At 35.0% G+C, this 22,304-nt stretch overlaps 1 protein-coding gene across 5 annotated transcripts in view; it reads left to right on the forward strand.

Moving 5' to 3' along the window:
- Chd2 (chromodomain helicase DNA binding protein 2) overlaps positions 1-22,304 on the forward strand; it is a 127,065-nt gene that overhangs the window by 63,832 nt on the left and 40,929 nt on the right. For all 5 annotated transcript variants that reach the window (XM_005320109.4, XM_040274486.2, XM_078051220.1 and 2 more), the window contains 10 exons: positions 416-604; positions 4,850-5,012; positions 5,269-5,421; positions 8,029-8,100; positions 11,205-11,354; positions 12,087-12,235; positions 13,098-13,194; positions 13,742-13,834; positions 16,975-17,145; positions 18,629-18,804. In XM_005320109.4, the coding sequence (XP_005320166.1) occupies positions 416-604; positions 4,850-5,012; positions 5,269-5,421; positions 8,029-8,100; positions 11,205-11,354; positions 12,087-12,235; positions 13,098-13,194; positions 13,742-13,834; positions 16,975-17,145; positions 18,629-18,804 (1,413 nt within the window). The remainder of the gene's footprint in view (positions 1-415; positions 605-4,849; positions 5,013-5,268; positions 5,422-8,028; positions 8,101-11,204; positions 11,355-12,086; positions 12,236-13,097; positions 13,195-13,741; positions 13,835-16,974; positions 17,146-18,628; positions 18,805-22,304) is intronic.

The raw sequence follows: 22,304 nt of genomic DNA on the forward strand, positions 1-22,304 counted from the left end.
TTGTTTTTTATCTCTGCATTTATTTCCCCAAGAAATTGTAGCTTATCAAAAGATAGTTGATGATTGTTTTGTGTAACATTTCATGAGAATAACTTATGTTTACTAACATTATAAGTGAATGATCTACCACAATATTTTATAAACTCTTGATTGAATCTGAGGAATTAGAAATCTGCTATTATCCAGTGTAGACTGATAGAATCAATTCAGTTGATTTTCCTTTTCCTTTTTGTTTCTTTTTTGTTCAAGAGATAGTTGATGGGTAGAATTTGTCTTTCTTTGTGGGAAAGATTCATTTTGTTTTAACAGTTTTTTTTTCTTTTCCCATTTGATTTCTTGTAGAAGAAATTTTAGTTGTAAAAATTATCTTTTATCTTTCTGTAACTAAGTAAAAATATGATCATTATGTCCATAGGTTTGAATTCTGGGAAGATTTTGAAGAAGACCATGGAAAGGGAAGAGAAAATGGCTACCAGAGTCTTCATAAGGTGCTAGAGCCTTTCCTTCTCCGGAGAGTCAAAAAAGATGTGGAGAAATCCCTTCCTGCCAAAGTGGAACAGATTCTCAGAGTAGAGATGTCGGCCCTTCAGAAACAGTATTACAAGTAAGCAAGTTTTTTTTCTGGATTAGGTCGTAAGTGATTGAGATCAGTACTGTAAAGCCATTAGATAGATATTTGACATAATTTGTGTTTTTTTAACCCCTGAAGCCACATTATAGATTAAGTCGAAATTTATATTTGGTCAGAAAAGAGGTATTCTTGCTTTTTTTGTCTCTGAGAATTTGCAGTTTTTATTATGTAAATGGTCTGAAGTATATGTTCATTCTTCATATTACTCCCCCTACCAATAGACACAAGTAAATATTTATTTGTAATTATTTCTTTTCTCTGTCACTTATTAAATTATTTATTAACCTTCTACAAAGTGCTTGGCTACTAGTTACAGGGAACATGAAAATAAATGGAATATGTGCCTGCCAGAATCCTTGCTGTGATAGGGAACGTAGACAAGAGACAAATATTTAGAGCACACCATTGTTCACCAGTGGAGGTGTAAGTTGGGGCTTGTGAAGGTTCAGAAAAACCTCTCACCATTTTGCTATAGGTTGAATATTTGATCATTCTAGCATTCCAAGTGACAGGCAAGTTATATATTTGGTTTAGTCTATAATACCTTAAAACCAAAATAATGGATTTGGGACAGAGGTCAATATATAATGTGCTTGTAATAGGCTTTAAGATTTTAATTTTTAAAAATTATCTGACTTTTTTCTTTTTGTTTCCTTTTTCTTTTCTTTCTTTTTTTTTTTTGGTGGTGGTTCTGGGGATTGAACCAAGGGCCTCCTAAATGCCAGGCAAATGCTCTACACTTGTGCTATATTCCCAGCCCCTCATTGTGATTTTTTTTTAAAAAAATCATTATTGTGGAACATTTCAAAGACATAAGTAGAATAGTACATACTCATGTACCCCATAATCCAGCTTTAAAAATTATTAACTCACTCTCAATATTAGTTTAGCTATCTTTTCTTGCACCTCCCCATTGTATTAAAATATATTCTATAAACATGCCATAAATGTTTCAGTGTGTACCTCTAAAAGATAAGGACATTTTTGTTGTTGTTGCTGATAGTTATTACAATACTGTAAGATAAATCAATAATTACATAACATTTATTGTCCAGTAAATTTTACTTTTGCTGGTTCACACACAGACACACACACACACACACACACACACACACACACACACACACTTGTTTGTTTGTCTTGGTATCTGCATTGCTCCATTTATTATGATTGGTTTGTATATCTCTTACATTTATTTTAATTCTTTTCTTCCCTTGTTTTATCAATTTTTGTGTGAAGAGGCTGACTGTATGTTCTATAGATTTTTCTCACATCTGGATTTTGTCAATTTTAGCTCCATTGCATCATTAACATTTTCCTCTGAACTTGTGTGTTTTATACACTCATATATAAATATAGAGGCTTGATTAGACTCAGATTCAGCATAACTCTTTCTTAGAATGCAAAGTTATTTTCTTTCATGGGAGATGTCTTTCTGCTTGTGATATCAGCAGAAGAGCGTTGCCTATATACATTAATTCACTTAGAGTTTACAAAACAGTGTTATTCAGAATTTATCATGCTTTTCATTAAAGGTTGAATACATCTATTAAAAAAAAGTTCCCCCATGTAAACTGAGGAAAAATTCAAAAGGCAGAGTAAATACTTTGGATTTTTGCCATTTTCAAAAGATAATAATTTGAGTTGGCTATCTGACTCAAATTGACATAACACGAATACAGGCTTATTCCTATCTAAAATGCTTAGCACCAGAAGTGTTTCATATTTTAATTTTTTAATATTTTGCAATATTGTGTATACATAATGAGAAATCTTGAGAATGGGTCCTAAGTACAAAAATGAAATTCTTTTGTTTTATACTTATGCATACCGTTTATACGTAGCCTGAAGGTAACATTATATGCTATTTTCAGTGAGCTTGTATTTTAACTGTTTTGTCACAAGAAGTCAGGTGTGAAATTTTCCTTTTGTAGTGTCATAGTGGCATATAAAAATGTTTAGATTTTGGAGCATTTTGGATGTTTAATTAGTAATGCTCATCCTGTACTAGTTGCTAGCTTGGTCACTTCTGGAATGATAAAATGTTCTAGATTGATCATGTATATTTCCTCCCTTGGAACAAGACTTGGCCTTTTATCTAAGAAAATCTGCATACTGTTTTATGGGGCATGGTACTTAGATATCACAGAATGGGGTCTAGAGGTGTTCTTTACAGTGTGCTGGATACTTTTGTATTTAGTGCTGGGGATTGAACCCAGGGGTGCTATACCCTTGCCCTTTTTTATTTTCATTTTGAGACAGGATCTCACTTAGTAGCCCAGGCTGGCCTTGAACTTAAAATCTTCATGATTCAGTCTCCTTAGTAGCTGGGATTATAGGCATGTGCTTCCACATCTGTGCTGGACAAGCATTTTCATTGATGAGAATTAGGAAGTTTATTTTTGAAGATAAAACTACCATTACAAATTGCTTAGCATCTGGGTATTCAATACTACACTTGGCCGTCTATCTGTGGGCTTAGCATCTGGGGATTCAATCAGCTATGAATCAAGATATTCAGGAAAAACTTCCATCTGTACTGAACATGTACAAACTCTCTTGTCATCACTAATTAAACAATATGGTATAAGAACTAATTGTATAGTGCTTACATTATATTAGGTATTAAAAGTAATCTAGATATGATTTAAAGTATATAAGAGGATATGGATCAATTATATGCAAATACTACATTTTATATCAGAGACTTGAGCATCTGTAGATACCAAAGGCACTTATATTGTACTATAGAGGTTGTATTGGATCTTATGGCTTTTATACCCATACTAAAAATCCCAGTTCTCAACTACATCAACCCAGTATATACTATCCATAACTGTGCCAGGACTACCACTTAAAATATGAATAATAAAAGTAGGTTTAAATTTATTTGTTTATTTTAAAATATATATCATGAGAAATGGATTAGTGTTGAACACTTGAGATGGTTTTTCTTCTGTGTGTTTAGGCCACCAATGGAATACATAGATTTACTTATTTTGGTTTTCATTTTCAGGGATCATATTGTTTTTTAATTATTTATATATAATGTTTGGAATTCCAAAGACAAAGATACAAAATCTGGAATGTTCAAAGAAATCTACCTTCTATCCCTGTTCCCTCCATTCTGGTTTCTCTTTTTTTACATAATATTGTTATTTTAACATTTTAATGCGTACCTTTTTTTTAAATGTCTTTATTTAAAAATACACCCATGTGCATTTTAACCTTTTAATTTCCTCCTTAGCTGTATGTTTCTCTACCTTTTTTTTTTTCACTTGAAACACACTGTGTTATAGATAATAAAGATACTTGTTTTCAGTTGTATAGTATCCCATTGTGGATCTGTAATATGGTTTATTTAGTCAGTTCCCTCGTGGTGGCATTTGAGTTGCTTTAAATACATCACTTGTATAAATAATGCTGCAGTGAAAATCTTGAGATAGATTTCTAAAAGTGGCTGAGAGACATAAAAGGAAAATTTCACTACTCAGAAAAAGTATTTTCTTAAATATTTTTTTAGTTGTAGATGGACACAGTATTTATTTATTTTTATGTGGTGCTGAGATTTCAAACCCAGTGCCTCACACATGCAAGGCAAGTTATCTACTACTGAGCTACAACCCCAGTCCCAAGGGAAAAGTATTTTAAATATTTGGGAGTTTGTGGTTACGAATTACACATGAGTATGCCTACATATGTCTATTTCTCCTCCCCTCATTCCCATTTTGAATGAGTCATACTTAAGTCATTTAGAATTTATTGTATAAAAAATACTTTTTTACAACAGGTATAATGGGTATATAGCTTTTAAACTTATGGTCTATCTTAATTTATTTAACCAGTGTCTTTTTGTTACATGACCTGTTTCTAGTTTCATATTGCAATAAAGCATTTCAGTGATAATCTGTTTTGTGTGTGTGTGTGTGTGTGTGTGTGTGTGTGTGTGTGTGTGTGTGTGGAGAGAGAGAGAGAGAGAGAGAGAGAGAGAGATCTCCTTTTATTATCCCTGTGTTCAGTGTGGTTGAAATATCAAGTAGAGTAAGTAGCATTTAAGAGAGATTGTAGTTCAGTGACTGGAGATGTAAGGTAAACCCTCCCTGCTTTTTAAACTTCTCTTAGTCCTTTTTGGTTTTTTAATAATATCATGTATCTTCAGGTACCATAACACTCTTTTTTCCTTGAGTCTAATAGTATCATTATCATTTTAATTTACAGATGGATACTGACCAGGAATTATAAGGCTCTTGCCAAAGGAACAAGAGGCAGTACGTCTGGTTTTCTTAATATTGTGATGGAACTGAAAAAATGCTGCAACCATTGTTATCTAATTAAACCTCCTGAAGAAAATGAAAGGGAAAATGGACAGGAGATTCTTCTGGTATGTAGTTCCTATTGTTCACAGTTACTTTCTTCAAAGAGTTTAGTTTCTGTAGGTGCTTTTATAAATATATTGATTTTCTTCCTGGATAATATTTTCAAGGAAAGCATCAAAAGAAGCTTAAACATATGAGAAAAGTTAAATAAGTGGGGAAAAAAAATCTAACAAATATAGTATCACATGTACAAGATTAAAAAGAGCATTTCAGTAGTTATGTGTTTGAACATGATGATTAGAATGTGTTTTTAATCTTCAGTCCCTGATCAGGAGCAGTGGGAAACTGATTCTCTTAGACAAACTGTTGACAAGACTTCGAGAAAGGGGGAACAGAGTCCTTATCTTCTCTCAGATGGTGAGAATGTTGGATATCCTGGCTGAGTACCTGACTATTAAGCATTATCCTTTCCAGGTAAGGTAGTTTATTAGCTTTGTTGATGCAAACCCCCCCCCCAACACACACACACAAGGAGTACTTGGCTTATTAAGGTAGCAAACAAAAAATTTCCTGCTAAAACGTATTTAGCTTGAGGTCTCAGTTTTTACTTCATTATCCAATTTAGGTTAAATCTGTAATGTAAATGATATGTGAATATCATTCTTTTTTGGGGGTGGAGAGGATCAGAGAAAGGGGAATTAGGCATGAGGAAAGTATCGTACATCTCCAAGTCTGTGCTAAAAGTAGGAAGGATGTGAGCACAATTTCAGAAGCCCAAATTCAAGAGAGATTGGGGGGTAGGGTGAGGCGGGGAGAAAATGAAAGAGAAGCATAAATGAAGTAGACATTGGAGTGAGTTTGGAAACAAAGAACAACATGGGAAATTGAAACCTTACTGTATCCCAAAGCAAGTAGTGATGGTCTTCCCTCCGTGGAATTGTTAGTATAATTTTGTAATGTTCTATGGGAAAAGAGTTTGTTCAGGATAATATTTTTAGAGGTATTCAGTGTACGAGAAGCTTATCTGTGACCTGTTTATAGACACGCAGATGTGTGCAATTTTGACAACATAGTATTTTTATTGTGTGTTGGCTGTTAGGTTTACTTTTGTAAACCTTATATTTTAATATGTTATGTTTTAATTTTTTTGTTCTGGGGATTGAGCCCAGTGCCACATGCATGATAAATAAATACATGTCCTTCCCACTGAGCTGTACTCCAAACTCTTTAGGTTTATTTTTTAAATTATTTTTATTTTTCAACTTTGAACTAACTGTTTTACCAACTCTTATAATGGTACTGGTATTGAAGGAACTTGGAGTCAGTGATTATCTTTTAAGAAGGCCTAGCTTTAAGAATTATGAACAAATTGGCTATCAGAATACCTTGCAATTCATTGTTCCATTCAAAATATCTTATGTGGTCTTTGTTTATTTTATGTCATGTTATTTTATTTTATTTCATTTTTTTGGTGGTACTAGGGATTTAACCCAGAGACTTGTGTGTGCTAGGAAAATTCTCTACCACACCACTGAGCTTCATCCCCGAACTTTATAGTTTTTGTTTTGAGACAAGTTCTTATGGCCTTGAACTTGGAATCATTCTGCCGTAACCTCCCCCTTAACTGGCATTATAGACATGTATGACTGTGCCCAGTTCCTTTGGTCTTTTAACAGCTGTTTTAACTTAATATATCTGTGACTGTTATCAAAAAACAGCACAGTGCAAAAGGATCAGTTAGTGTGTCAGTGCTGTGAGCTTTCGTTTCTAGGTAATCATTTGATGTCTTCTAAATCAATAATGCATTACTCTTAGCCTAGGAAGGTGGCTTAGTGGTAGAAGGTTTGCCTTGGACCCTGGGTTCCATCTATACACAAACACACACACACACATACAATAAATGTGTAACTCTTCTCTCTAGTGAATAATTCATCTGGGATTCTTCAGGTCTATCATATCTAATCAGTAATCAGTGACTTAGGTAGTGTCTAATGTCGTCTATTAATGGGAATATTAAAGGGAGGCCCTTTAAAGTATTCTGATTTCAAATATAGGCTGTGATCCTGATTCATTTAAACATATGTTTGGTTCAAGGTTCTGAGTAGAATTGTAGTCAATGAGAAAAAAAAAAAAGGAGCTTCCTAAATGTGAGTGGACTTGAGTTAGGTGGCTTTTGATCCAGTCGCAGAGCTCTGGAGAAATGTAGGTTCTCTGCCTGTAGCTAGCCACTCTTTAGGTCAGTTTTACCTTTTGTAAAATGAAGTATCATAGTACTCTATCCCAAATCATGATGGTAAGGAGACAAAATGTTAAAATGACTTTAAATAGCAAGAAATGCTTTATACATATAGCATACAGAAAATATTTCTATTTTATATATTAGGTAGTTTTACAATGACAAAGTTGTTTTGTATCTAAAATTGACATTGTGCTCTAACAAAAAAATTGTATGCCCTAGTCAATGCCAAAGGTTCTCTTTAATTGATGTTGTAATTTGGCTGCTTAGACATTTTACTCTGATTTCAAGAGTGTAGTTTTTGGAAAACTTGTTATATGTTATCGATTTTTTTTAAACATTTTTCAGTGATTCCACAAAATAGTTTTTAAAAAAATTATGTAAGTAATTTTTTGGTTTACATAGCACTTAATAGTGATATTTTTAACCACATTACCTAAGAAACAGCATTTTTCTGCAGGAGCTAATTGCTAGGTGACCAGTGGTACAATTTGCTAATCTCCCCAATACCGGCAAATACAGAAGTAAACCAAGCCTCTAAGCACAGGCTGTGTTTTCATTTTTCTCCTTATAGGTCCTGGTAGTCATTCTGATTCTTGGATAAACCCAGATAGCCCTTTGAATCAGAAGCTTCTGACCTTGAGTTTGTAACTGGAGAGCTCAAGTTACATAGTGTATGCTGCTTATGCACAGCCCCTTCATAGTACTTTGCCAGATCGTTCTGGTTATATTTACACTGTGGTTATATTTACACTGGGTGATAATAAAGGTTGCAAGTCTGGTGTTCTATTCTGAGTGTAGCTGATCTTCTGACGTTATGATTTTCTTGTGGTTTATTTTTACAGCGTCTGGATGGTTCCATCAAGGGAGAAATCCGAAAACAGGCACTGGATCACTTCAATGCAGATGGGTCTGAGGTACTCGATGCATGGCTTTATTATTTGGGCAACTTGGGCTCTCTATTAAGAGGAGAGTCTTTTCAGCTTTATGTATTTTGTTTCAGAAACAAACATTTTGTAGTACAGTTCCCTTGTCTTGAGAATGAGAAATCTCTAATATAAAAGATGCCTCCTTTGTTGTTTATATGTCATTAAAGCATACATATGTTTGTTTAGCTTTGTGGTCTGGTTAATGACAGTTCTCCAGTGACCTTGAGCTGTGAGTTCATGGGCTTGGAAGAATAGAAAAGAAAGGGTGGAAAAGGGCTTGCCAGAAGGATTAGTTTTGACACGTACAATATAACAGAAGGCTCTGATCTGTACTGCTTTGGTAATTAAAGGTTGAATAGTATGATGCCTCTCTCAAATTTGCCATTATGATGTGGCTTACTTAATGTTTCTACTCTGGTTAGCAGCAACATTTTTAAATTACCAAGTATCTCAGTTGAGTTGGCATTGTTAAGTATGTAGTGTAGGATGTGTCTTTATAAGAACTACTTAAAATAGATTTAGAAATGCTGATTATACTGTATATCATATTCAAATGATCAACTAACATGGAATTTGAGAGAAGTGAGAGAAAAAAGCTTTAGTGTAAAAAAAAAAAAAAGAATAATGTACAGAGGTAAAGGAAGCAGTGTAGAAGGTCTAGAAGTATTGAAGAGGAAAAGCCTGGGTTACGTTTGTTTTGTTTTGTTTTTGTTTTTAAATAGAATAGATTTAGTGTTCTACTTTCTGGAAAGCTTTAATTGTCCATTTTATTATTACAGAATGATATGGATATGTCTTCTACCTCTAGAGTCACAGACAATCCTATTAGACTGGTATTCTGGCTGTTTCTGTAGCCTAAAATTTTACTTTTCTTTTAGAGCTTTGGTTATTAATCTGTTTAGGATCAAGATTGAGTCATTAGGAATGAGGAATTGAATTACCAAAAGCATTGGTTATCACCTAATTCTCATCTCTCTTTTCCCTTCTGTTTCATCAACTGCCAAAGTACAATGATTCCAAAACATAATTCATAATATTATTATAATGATTAAGTTTGATACTGGTTTACATTGCCTGACACTAGTACACACTCAATAAACGTCAGCTCTTTTTATTATGCTATATATTGAAATTGGCTTTGTACTCTCTTAGTTTAAAAGATAATATGAGATAGTTTGAGTTGCAGTGGCAGATCATATGCCTAGCAAGTTCAAGGTCCTAGGTTCAATCCCTACACCTATGTCCATCAGCCCAACACAAAAAGTGTAAGTTGAATGTTTCTTATTGTCCTTTTTCAAAGAAAAGTCAAATTCTGACATTTCTTTCTGTATAATTCTCAATTGATTTCTGCTCTCCCTCATTGCTGTATATAAATATAAGTTCTGCACCATTCCCTATAGTCTTTTTAAAATTAATTTTAAAAAATGAAATACTATTTTGGAAAAACATGCCATTTAACAAATTTGATGGTAAAAAGCATGAAGAAGAAAAATTATATAAAACCCTCATCCCAGAGACAACTTGCTTTTCACAACATGTGAATGTAAATTTAAATGAATATTGGCTAAAACTATTTATTACTGTATATATTTACCAAATTGGGATCATGCCGCATATGGCTTTGTTGTCACCTTTGATTCAAAATTATGCTTGGAGCATTTTCTCCATGTTATTAAACTATTACAGAATTTAATTTCTAATATTTCTTTGTGCCTATAACATTATTGATTTAATGATTTTATTATTGTTGGATATAATTAAGAGGGTATGAGCATTTTAAAAAAGAATTTTGCTAATATTTTGTTGAGTTTTCTGGTAACTCATCCTAATCTATCTGCTATTTATCCTTAGGCTTCTCTTCAGAGAAGTATTTCTCAACAAGGATCACCTACTACCATACATTGTCACACCTGTTGATAATTCCTTATTGTAATTGTTTAAAATTCTTTCAAGACAGCCCTCTCTATTTTTATTTCTATTTCCTGTTGCTGTTGAATCTTTTTTGTTGTTGTTGTTACTGAGGATGGAATTCAGGGCCACTCAGTCACTGAGCCTCATCCCCAGCCCTATCTGGTATTTTAATCTGAGTTGCTTAGTGCCTTGCTTTTGCTAATAAGGCTGACTTTGAATTCATGATCCTCCTATCTCAGCCTCCTGAGCTGCTGGGATTATAGGGATGCACCACGGTGCTCTGTTTGCTTTTGAATCTTACTGTTAGACTATTGGAGACCTTTTTGTTGTGTCTACATATGTATATTAAATATGCCCATTTATCAAGATGTAACCCTACACTACAAGTTTTTATGTCCCACTTCTGAGCCAAAAAGGCATTGCTTTTGATATACATGATCAAATTTCCTGAAAATAGAAACCCTTTTGGCTTTTTTCCTCTGTGACTTATACAATTTATTCTTTTCCTCTGAGCTTTCAGGTGAAGGCAGTTCCACCATGCCTGCCTATTCTTTTACTATTATTGCTGTGAAAACTGGAGGTTGTCAGTGTCTAAGTGTTTACTACACAACTCTCTTCAGCCAAGCCTTGGGGTTTTCTTTTTGCATGTTTTTGCAGTGGTGGAGGACCCTGTGCTCTTTACCAGTTCCAATATGTGATCTATTTAATGCAGTTTCTATGTTCCTCACCAGCCTAACAAATGAATCAATATGTACAGAGTTAACTATCTTTGTTTATATTAATTGCTTTGCATTAGTATAAACATAATCTCTCTTTCCCCAGAAAATATGTATCTGGGTAACTTGGTGGAACAATTCCTATAATAATTAAGTTTGTTTGACTTTTCAGTTAGTTTCTTATATAGTAGTTTTATCCAGGAGATAACACTTATTCTCTAGTCCCTGTTGCCTTATTAGATTCTACTTTACTCCTTTGTTCACTGCATTGACTCTTCCTTTTAATCAAATGAAAATTCCCTCTGCCATCAAGCCCCTGACCTTCTTTTAGCTTCCGTAAAGTTTGTCCATCATATCTCACTTTTCTTCATACCTGCAGGGGTTTCCAGGTATAAGGGCTTATTGGAGTATGAAACTGTTTCTGAGAAGGCCACTGCATAAAGTAGTATATTGCATTGTGTACAGGACTTCTGTTTCCTGCTCTCGACAAGGGCTGGTGGCCTGGGAATCAATTTGGCTTCAGCGGACACAGTGGTCATCTTTGACTCTGACTGGAACCCCCAGAATGACTTGCAGGCACAAGCCCGAGCCCACAGAATTGGTCAGAAGAAGCAGGTCAGTGGGGAGAGGCTTCTGGATGTAGCTTTGGGATCGGAGTAAGTGGTTTTTTTCAGACCTTTCAGGGTGTTTGTATAATACTTATTTTCTCCCATTTATCTTTCATTGTCCCTAAGTGTCAATTTCTGTTTAATAAATAGTACAAATAAGAGAAGATAGCTTTGGGCTAAGATGAACCTAGTAAGGCCTCTTAATCTTTCTGTTTGAAAGTATATCAGTTCTCACTTTCTGTGAATTAACCAAAAAAAGATGTATGATATAGACTGATATGTATGAAAAGGTTAGAGCCAAACCTTTTCCCTGTTTTAATATCAAGTAGTTGCTAAATATTCTAGCATTGCTGAAAAAATGTGTTCTTATTCATGGTGATGTTAGCTTTGTACTATATTGGAAAACTACATGCTAGTTTCTTTTGTATATGAATTTCAAAGTCTGTTCTAGCAATAGCTAACTCATAGGTTTCAGTCATGGCCAATGATTCAGTTTTTTCCATCAGTGAAACTGGTTGATCTTTAGTAAGATTTTTTGTTATTAGAATAAGGCTGTAATAACATCGTTTGAAGCAATTTTATTTAATAAGAGTACAGCCTGCAACATTTTTAAAGAATGCAGCCTACTTAAGCTGCCTACTTGGATGAATGGTCATTTATGGTAGTAGAGAGCATAATTTTTTTCCTCCCTTGGTGTTTGTTTGGTCAGACATAAGGATAACATTTTATTTTCCTATAGGTAAATATTTACCGCTTAGTTACAAAGGGGACTGTGGAAGAGGAAATCATAGAACGGGCCAAAAAGAAGATGGTATTGGACCATCTGGTGATTCAGCGCATGGATACCACTGGCCGGACAGTTCTGGAAAACAACTCTGGAAGATCTAAGTAAGTGTTAGAAAGATTGGAGAGGTAGGCAGAATTCAGTTGATTTTATACCCACATTTGATATAATTCTAATAGGATTACCTACTGGCTATTGTGAGTCCATTCATTATCTAACTAAGAAAAGATCATAACTGCAAGAAAGAAGCCAGGTCATTTATTTTTGCTTTCCTTGCCTTACACTCTCCCACCTTCTGCTTATGTACTCGTCCTCTCTTTTTCTTGCCTGTCCCTTGCTTTTGGCTCCTCATGTGACATACAACAACAGCCGCAATGAAGCTGTGTGTTGCCTTTGACTTTTCAACAGTGACACCAGACTGAATTGGCAGCTGTTACTTCACTGTGTATAAAAATATTTGTGTGGAGATTGTTGTGCTTTTTGCTAATGATGACAGAAATGTTTAGATGGAAATTGTGAGTTGACACTTTGATCAGATTATAGACTGCTGTAGTTGTGTTTAAGGTGAAATCAAATTAGTTTTTCCTAAATAGAATGCTTTCATATAATTTTCCTAAGTGAGAAGAGCTTTATGCATTCTATTTTGGATCATAGTTGAAAAGGTTGAAAATTCTCAGTGAGTGAAAACTTTATAAAAGGCAGAGTGAAAGCTCTTTCATATTGTTATTCATTTTTCTTGCTTAATCATATAAATTTGAGCCAACTGGACAGGAATTGATTTTCTAGGCTTCTGATTTACTAACCATAGACTAATCCTGTGGATAAAAAATGAAGTATTTGTGGCTCATTTTTTCTTGGGACAAAATTTACCTTTTCCCCTGTATAAATGATAGGTATTCTGAAGTATATCTCCTTAGTGCTTATTTGACATTCCTAAGAGATTGCAACTGCATTTTACTTCTGCAGCTCAAATCCTTTTAATAAAGAAGAACTGACAGCGATTTTGAAATTTGGAGCAGAGGATCTCTTCAAAGAACTTGAAGGGGAAGAGTCAGAGCCTCAGGTAATTAACAGTGAGGAAAACTTTTGTTGAGAAGAATCATCTATGAGAATCTAAATATTTTGGGAAGCAGATTCTGAGTGTGTCAGAGGCTTATTAAGTATTTGAAGGGACATAGTTTCTTTTTCTTCCTTTCTTTCTTTCCTTTTTTCTTTCCAAAACCTAGTGCTCTTACTAAATCAAATAGGCAAGAATGAATAAATCCTTTTTGGATTCTGTCTTTATGTTTTCCCCTAATATTTTTTTAGTTTCACCTTATCATTTGCATAAATAATAATTTAAAACATTAGATATAGGGCTGGGCTTCTGGTTCAGTGGCAGAGCACTTGCCTCGAATGTGCGAGGCACTGAATTCAATCCTTAGCATTGCATACAAAAACATGCACATAAACTACACAAAAAATTAGATACAAAGATTATAGGATTGAGTTATAAGAATAAATAGGATTTCAGGAAAAAATTTGGTTTATTGCATTTAACATTTTCATTAAATGTTGAAGACTCTTGCTTTTCTTTAAATTTCTTAAAATTACTATATCTGTTCCTTCAGGAAATGGATATAGATGAAATTCTACGGTTGGCTGAAACCAGAGAGAATGAAGTGTCAACAAGTGCGACAGATGAGCTTTTATCACAGTTTAAGGTATGAAGATCTTATTGGGAAAGAGTTCTTGCACATTGATTCATTATGTAGTATTTACTCATGTCTTTGGTACTTTTTTTGTACTAGGCACTCTGTTTATCCTCATTATCATTATTAGTTACAAGTATGTTGTAAACGTAATCTCCAGTCTTCCTCATGAAGGTAACCACTGAAGTGGGCTGTCTGCCCAGAGTCAGCATGCAGAGGAGAATAAGCTGGCAAAGAGGGCTAAGAATGTGTTGTCAGTGGGATGGATGTAGACCAGAGTTTGGAGGATCTGAGGAACACAAGTGGAATTAAATGCTGTGCATTTGGGAGGCTTGGTAGTGCTTATTTTTTATTTCTTCCTTTTGTAAAGGGGGTTAGTAATGTTTGTTGAAACAAAATTAAATGAGATGAGGGCTAAATGTGGACGCTGGGCACCAGATGAACAGGGTGGCACCACTGAGCATTGGTATTTACCAAAAATCTTAGGGACAGTAATTTATGAAGGTAGAAAGAAGCTGGACATGGTTGCCCATGCCTGTAATCCCAGCACCTCCAGAGGTTGAGACAGGAGGATCACGAGTTCAAAGTCAGCCTCAACAATTGGGAGGCTCTAAGCAACTCAGTGAGACTGTCTCGAAGTAAAATACAAAAAAGGGCTGGGGATGTGGCTTAGTGGTCAGGTGCCCCTAAATTCAATTCCCAATATCCCCCCCCCACCCCCCAAAGAAAATAAGATTAAGGAGTTAAGATTTTAAAAAGATGTTACCATGTTACTAGATTGACAAAAGAACTTGAAAATAGGAAAGTGTATTGAAGATTCTAAGAAAACATGACCTTTTGACACATTCCAGAATAGACAGAAAAGGATACAATCAAAAGCCCAGGTAGAGGATTTGGCCTTGGAAAATAAAAGAAAAAGTTCATCTTTGGGAATAGAAGAGATGTGGGAATTTAGTTTGTGACCTTAAGTACCAATAAAGTAAGTGGGTTATTTGCTGAGAGATAGAAAAGATTTGGGACAGCTGTGGGTGAGTTTTAGGGAAGAACTTGATAGAGAATCAGCTGAATCTAAATGAGATGGCTTTTCTGTGGAGTTGGTTAGCAGAATCATATGACTTTCTTTCATTCTTTTTTTTTTTTTAAGAAGTGGAAACAATATTTTTATTTCATTTTAATGTGCTGAGGTTCAAACCCAGTGCCTCACATGGGCTAGGCGAGCGAGCACTCTACCACTGAGCCACAATCCCAACCCTAACCCCTCTTATGACTCTCTTCATTAGTACTTGTGATCAGAGAAATTGGATCAGCTGGCAATCCTAAGTTGGAGATTGGCTTGGGAAGCATAGAAAATAAAAATAGCAAAGGTTTCCTAGATGAAAATGAGAACATAGTTGGAAGGATCTGGCATGGGTTGATTCAACACAGGATAGAGTAGTAAGAGAGACCTGGAGGTTATAGTGATGGTTAAGTGCAGCAGGCCCATAGGCTCATGGGAGGAATAAAGAGGGTTTGGAAACAACCACTACAGTGTAATGGACTCCATGGTTGGCCAGCAGCGGAAGTTGTCTCAGTGGAGTAACAAGGGAAGAATTTTGGGGCAAAAGCTCAGGATTAGAATTCATGCATCTGAGGATGCAGAGGATGTCATGGAAAAGGACAGAGATGCGTTATTGTTATTTGTCTTAAGTCATCTTGATTACTATAACAAAATACCCATAGAGCAGTTAAACAACAGAGATTTGTCTCACAGTTCTGAAGGCTTCTGAGATGAGGGTGTCAACATATTGGTTTCTGGAGAGAGCTAGCTGTCTTTTGGGTTGCAGAGTGCTCATATCGTGTCCTTACCTGGCAGAGAGAGAGGTATCCTAGAAAGCTCTCTAGTCCATTGCATTTGTTTTTCAGCTGGATCCTTAATTTGAAAGAATGGTCAAAGATTTTTTTTTAATATTTATTTTTTAGTTTCTTAGGTGGACACAACATCTTTATTTTATTTTTTTAATGTGGTGCTGAGAATCGAACCCAGTGCCTCACGCATGCTAGGCAAGTGCGCTACCACTTGAGCCACATCCTCAGCCCAGAAGATTTGGTTTTGAATAATCTCACATCATACCTTGTTTTGACTTGAGGTTTTGAAAATCTTATTATAAATTTATTGTCCTTATTGAAAAATAAAGAATTAATTTTGGCAAAAAGTCATAATATTCCATGGAACTTCCAGAAGCTCTTGTAACTTCATGATAGTCTAAGGGCTAGGAAAAAGTTATTAAAAGAATGTGGAGGGCTGAGGTTGTAGCTGAGTATTAGCGCTTGCCTAGCACACGGGAGGCACTGGGTTCGATCACATAGTACCATGTTAGGAAAAAAAAAAAAAAAAGTGGACCCAAGGCCTAAGGCCTGCACACCACTGCCCAGAGTTGATTGATGTTTCTCTGTAGTCCCAGTCTGGTTCTGTGAAATTCAAGCATACATTCAGGTTGTTTTTCTTCTTGGGGTATGTACAGTTTCGGTACACATAGTATTGGATATTAAATAATATTTGATATGAGATATTCTTCTAGGTTTTTGGGGTTGTTCCATTTTACATTTTCACCTTTACTCCTTAGACCACAGTATACTTTTGGGCATATATAATCATTATCTACGTTTACAGTTTATATTTCATAAAATATAAAATTTTTATTTATAAAAGTCAGTAAGAAAACTAGTTGACTAGGTAATCAGTGCTTTGATTATAATGCTTTATTTCAGATGAACTCCATTGAATGGCAATTTATAGTAATGTAAGTTCATCATGGATTAGTATTAGGTATTCAGCATTTATAGTTTAAATAAACCCAAATTATCTGATTAGTGTCACATTTATTAGAAAATGTGTGGAATTTAATAGTCTTTCAATCAAATTTTTAAAACAGTTTATATCTTTTATCTTTTTCCCTATTTTTCAGTAACATTTATGATGACCCTAGGTTTGACAAGTTGATTTTGGGGGAAATATAAGATTAGTATAAATAATCTGATTATGGAATTTCATAGGAATCCTGGTTCTCACAGTGTTTTACTTAAATTTAAAAGCACTGAGTAAGTTGATGTCTTGACAGATGGTGTTTGGAAGTGGAGAAATGTCAGACAATGGGTTGTTCATTTGTTTTCAGGTTGCCAATTTTGCAACAATGGAAGATGAAGAAGAGCTGGAAGAACGTCCTCACAAGGACTGGGATGAGATCATTCCAGAGGAGCAAAGGAAAAAAGTAGAGGAAGAGGAGAGACAGAAGGAACTAGAAGAAATTTATATGCTGCCCCGAATTCGTAGTTCCACTAAAAAGGTGATCAAGTGAGATAAAAGATATGAAAGTACTTTTTGTACTATCTAGACTCTGTAAGAGCAGGTTATTCAAAAGGAGGCCTTGCTCTGTTGCCCTGACACAGAGACCTGCAGAGCACAGTTCTAGTGTGGGAAACTAGCACAGGAAAATGGGAAAATTCAAAGAGCTCACACAGAAACATTTGAATTAAGTCTTTGCAATTTTAGCTTTGCATGAAATGGCTTTACAGGATCTGAATTTGACAGTAGTTTGCATTTTACCTTAGAGATTAGAATAGTAATCGTAACAGTTTGGATCTAATTCTGCCTTCAACTTTTGGAGAGCCAAATCTTATATTTTGCCTTTACTAAGTATTTACACCACATGTTCACAGCATGTGGTGTAAATACTTAGTAAAAGATTACATAACTGCTGGGCGCAGTGATGCATGCCTATATCCCAGTGGCTGGGGAGGTTGAGACAGGAGAATGGCAAGTTCAAGCCACCCTCAGCAATGGTGAGGTGCTAAATAACTCAGTGGGACCCTGTCTCTAATAAAATTCAAAAAAGGGCTGGAGATGTGGCTTAGTGGTTGAGTACCCCTGAGTGCAACCCACAGTACCCCCCCCAAAATAAATAAATAAATAAAAAGATTACATAACTAAGGGCTGGGGCCCAGTGGTGGAGTGCTTGCCTGGCACGCATGAGGCATTGGGTTTGATCCTCAGCACCACATTAAAAAAAAAAAAAAAAAAAAAAAATATATATATATATATATATATATATATATATATATATATATAAAATACTTAAATTACCTAACTAAAACCAAGGAACATTTCCATGTTGTATAGCTTATAAAACATCCTTACAAGTACATCTAATTTGATTTTTTTGTAGCAACATGGAAGTAGAGAAAACTAATTTTAGTAATTATTTTGTTGGAGATAGCAAACTTAGATTTGTCCATCACTATAGTTTAAACATTTAACATTTACTATGTGCCAGGCATAGTTCTTAATGTATTTTCACTTATTGATTCATTTAATTCATCTGAAAACCCTATCTCACAGGTCCATTTTATAATTTTATTTTCATTTTACAAAGGAGAAGACAAAAGCACAAAGAAACAAAAATGAACCAATATTATATTGGATATTTTATATAGTAGATATTATAAAAATATCCAAATATTTTAAATCCATTTCACTTATTTCATATTTCAGAGTCTCTGAACCTGTCTACCCCAAGCAATATTTTTTTTCTTTTTTTTTGGCGGTGGGTGTGCGGTACCAGGGATTGAACTCTGGGGCACCTGACCACTGAGCCACATCCCCAGTCCTATTTTGTATTTTATTCAGAGATAGGGTTATTTGTTAAAGGAGAAATTGACTTGTCTGATATGTTGGGAAGTTCTGAATATTAAAGAATTAAGATGGGCTGATTTAGTCCTTTCATCTCTTGGCTCTGACACTTGTTAAAGTGTGATCTTATTCTTTCTTAGGCTCAGACAAATGACAGCGATTCTGACACAGAGTCTAAGAGGCAGGCCCAGAGATCCTCTGCTTCAGAGAGTGAGACAGATGATTCTGATGATGACAAGAAGCCAAAGCGCAGAGGGCGTCCCCGAAGTGTGAGGAAAGACCTCGTGGAGGGATTTACTGATGCAGAGATCCGAAGGTTGGTAGAGCCTGTGCTCTCACTTGAGCTTGTCTGGAAGAGTATGCTATAAGCTTTGGGCTGATAGGATTCCTGAATTTGTGACAGATAGGCAGAGGCTAGTAACTACAAAAATAGCAGAGAAGCTTCCCCAAATTTTCAAGATGATTCTTTCTGCTATAACGTTTTTCTCACTTGAGATCTTTTAGGTTTGTTGCTCATCTCTTTCTGTTTCCCTTCTTTTCTCTGGTTATTTAGAGCATTTTTATGAAGAAGGTTCAACCAGGAGCTTGTATATATACACACACACAGTCACAGATATATGTATCTATGTATCTATGTATATAACAGAAGTAGTATAAATGTAAGAAATAAAAATGATACAATTAAGGCTACCTTTATTAAGTCTCCCCTCTGTTACCCCCATCTCCAGTACCAATCTAATCAGTATGATTACCAGGATTGGTGGTGATTTGGTTTGTTTGGTTTATTGATATATACAGCATTGTTCTGTAGCTTCTCCCCAACCCACCTTCAAATCAATTTAAACATCTTTCTGTATGTCAATACTTAATCCACATTTATACCTGTCTGCCCTATGAAAAACTGATTAAAATTGCTGCTTCTAAATCATCCCACCCTTCCCCCCACCACCCACCCTCATTTTTCATTATAATTTTAAAGCCTAAAGGAAATAGAAAGTATGATGATAGTTATAGTTAGCATTATGGCCCAATCTGCATTTTAACCATATTAAATAGTCTTTTAATGTCATTATATTTGAAACTGTGCAGTCTTTGTTTCTACCTAAATTCCTGTATTCTTTCTTTATTAAATTTATTAGGAAAAATTGTAAAAATATGTAAATCTAGGCAAATTAGAGCATAACATCTCAACACATATGTTATCATTTTAACAATTTTGACTTTGAAGCAAATCTTGTGTGTATATTCTACCTCCTCTTCATTCCTTACATTCAGTATTATTTTTGAGAAAAATGTGCTTTGTGCTCTCGGGTGGAATGTTACATAGTTGTTTGTTAGCTTTATCTGGTTTACTGTTTAAGGTTCCCATTCCTTAGTGATTTTTTTGACCAGTTTTTCTGTTATTGAAAACAGTGTTGAGTTTTCCATTATTCTTATATTGCCTGTTTGACCCTTCAGTTCTATCAGTTTTTGCTTCATGTGTTTTGGGACCCTGTGGTTAGATGCATACACTTTTAAAATTGGTATGTATAGATATAGCTAATATACCAATCGAATATACCAATTTATACATACCAATTTAATTTCATCATCTACTTTTTTAGCCTGATATTGTATAGCCACTCAATCACTCTTTTTGGGTATTTGAAATACAAAAAGATGGTACTATTTCTTTTTTTTTTTTTCAACCTGTGTCTTTGAATCTAATTTCCTGTTTCTTGTAGGCTGCATATTGGTGTATTATTTTAAAAAGTCTTTTTTTTGCCAATCTCTCTCTCTCTCTCTTTTTTTTTAAATTTTTATTCTACTTCTGCCAATCTCTTTTGATTGGAGTCTGACTCATTTACATTCAGTACAGTTACTGATAAGGTAGGACTTACATCTGCATCTTGCTCTTCATTTTCTCTCTGTCACATTTTTTTCCCCTTTATTTATCCATTAGTAGTTTGTTCTGTGATAAATAGATATATTTTAGTATACCATTTTAATTACCCCTTTTTTTCTTAAACTTTTTTTTTTTTTTTAGTTATTTTCTTTGTGGTTGCACTGGAAATTAAAAATAACATGTTGACTTAAAAAAATTAATCTCAGTGGCTTATAAAACACGCTGATCTAAGCTGGTCTCCAATTTGCAATCCTTCTGCCTCAGTCTTTCAAGTAGCTGGAATTATAGGTATGCACCATCATATCCAGCTCAACACAATTTCCTGAATACATCTGATCAGACAAGAAAGATGTTATAAACAAAACTACATTTATTCTATTTTTATGTACTCAAGTTATTAGAGGTGCTCATTTCTTCATGTGGACTTGCACTGTTGCTTAATATTTTTTCTGTTCTTGAGCCTCCCTAGTGATTTTTTTTTTGTTTTTTAAATTTTAATTACTATACTTTTCAACTCCAGATTTATATTTGACTTTTTTTTCCCTGTTGTCTATTTCTTATGACATTCTCTGTTGATACATTTCTTTTAATTTTTTTTTTTTTTTTTTTTTTTGGTGTGTGGGAGAGAGAATGGGAATTGAACCCAAGGGCATTTTACCACTAAACTACATCCTCAAGTCTTTTTTATTTTGGGATAGGATCTTGCTGAGTTGCTGAGGCTGACTATAAACTTGTGATCCTCCTAACTCGGTCTCATGGGTCTCTGACATTATAGGTGTGCACTTGCACCTAGCTTTCTTTTTAATTCTTTAGGTGTGGATTGCTTTTCTTCTAGTACATATTTGTCATAGCAGATTAACATCTTTGTTTTATGAGTGTAAGTTCTGGGCTTCTTCAGGTATAGTACTTTTAACCCCTTCCCACTCCCCGCATTTTGGTGTGTTCTGTAATTTTTAAATGTAATGTATTAAATTCGGAATCAGATTTGCCTCACTATCCAGAGTTCACTGTGTTTGCTATTGTTTGCGTGTTCACTGACTTTCCTAGGCTAGTTCTGTGAAGTCTGTATTCTTTGGTCATGTTTTTTGAAGTCTGTTCTTTTGGCTGAGAAGTTAATTAATGGTTGGGCAGAGCTTTTCTTTAAGATCTGCCTACCTTTGTTGAGGGACTTAGTGTGTATCTTAGGGCACGTTTCAGTGCGATCGGAGGCAGTTTACAACTCTGCCTTAATTTTCAATTCCTACATGTGCAGATCATCAAGGTCAGCTAGAATTGAGAGGATAGGACCTTCTAAGATCTTTCCTGACATGCATACAGATGTACAAATGTGTGGTCTTCTTGACTCTTGAGAATATCGTAGCTTTTCGGGGTGCTGTGTGGGCAATTTTCCAGTTTTTTATCAATTTCTTTTTATTCCAATTGATTATGTTGCCCTGATCAGTGTGATGTTGAACATCTGCATCTAGTTGTTTTTGACCAATGAACTGTGAACAGGGCTGTGCAGAAAGTCCTAAGTCATCTTTGACTTCTTTCTTTGAATGAAGCTTTTCAAGGTGCTGAGTCAGGTCAAGAAGCTCTGTTTGCAAGGGATAGGGCTCTTATGACATTCCAAACCTGTTCTTCCTCCTCCAGTGGCTGCTCTGTCACAGGTTAGCATAATCATTGTAGTTGCAAAAATGTTGGTTTTTAAGGCTCTGCTGGAACAAGTAGAAGGAGATGGGAATAAAGCAAGTTGATAGGAAGCTTGCTGTTCTTTCTTTTGGAATTTGGGATTTAACCCAGGGGTGCTTAACCACTGACCCACATCCCCAGACTCCCCTTTTTTTTAAGTCTATTTTTTTAGATGTCGATGGACCCTTATTTTATTCATTTATTTATATGCAATGCTGAGAATCTAATCCAGTGCCTCACACATGCTAGGCCAGTGCTCT

Source organism: Ictidomys tridecemlineatus, chromosome 5 (genome assembly GCF_052094955.1).
Source record: "Ictidomys tridecemlineatus isolate mIctTri1 chromosome 5, mIctTri1.hap1, whole genome shotgun sequence".
Taxonomy (NCBI): Eukaryota; Metazoa; Chordata; class Mammalia; order Rodentia; family Sciuridae; genus Ictidomys; species Ictidomys tridecemlineatus.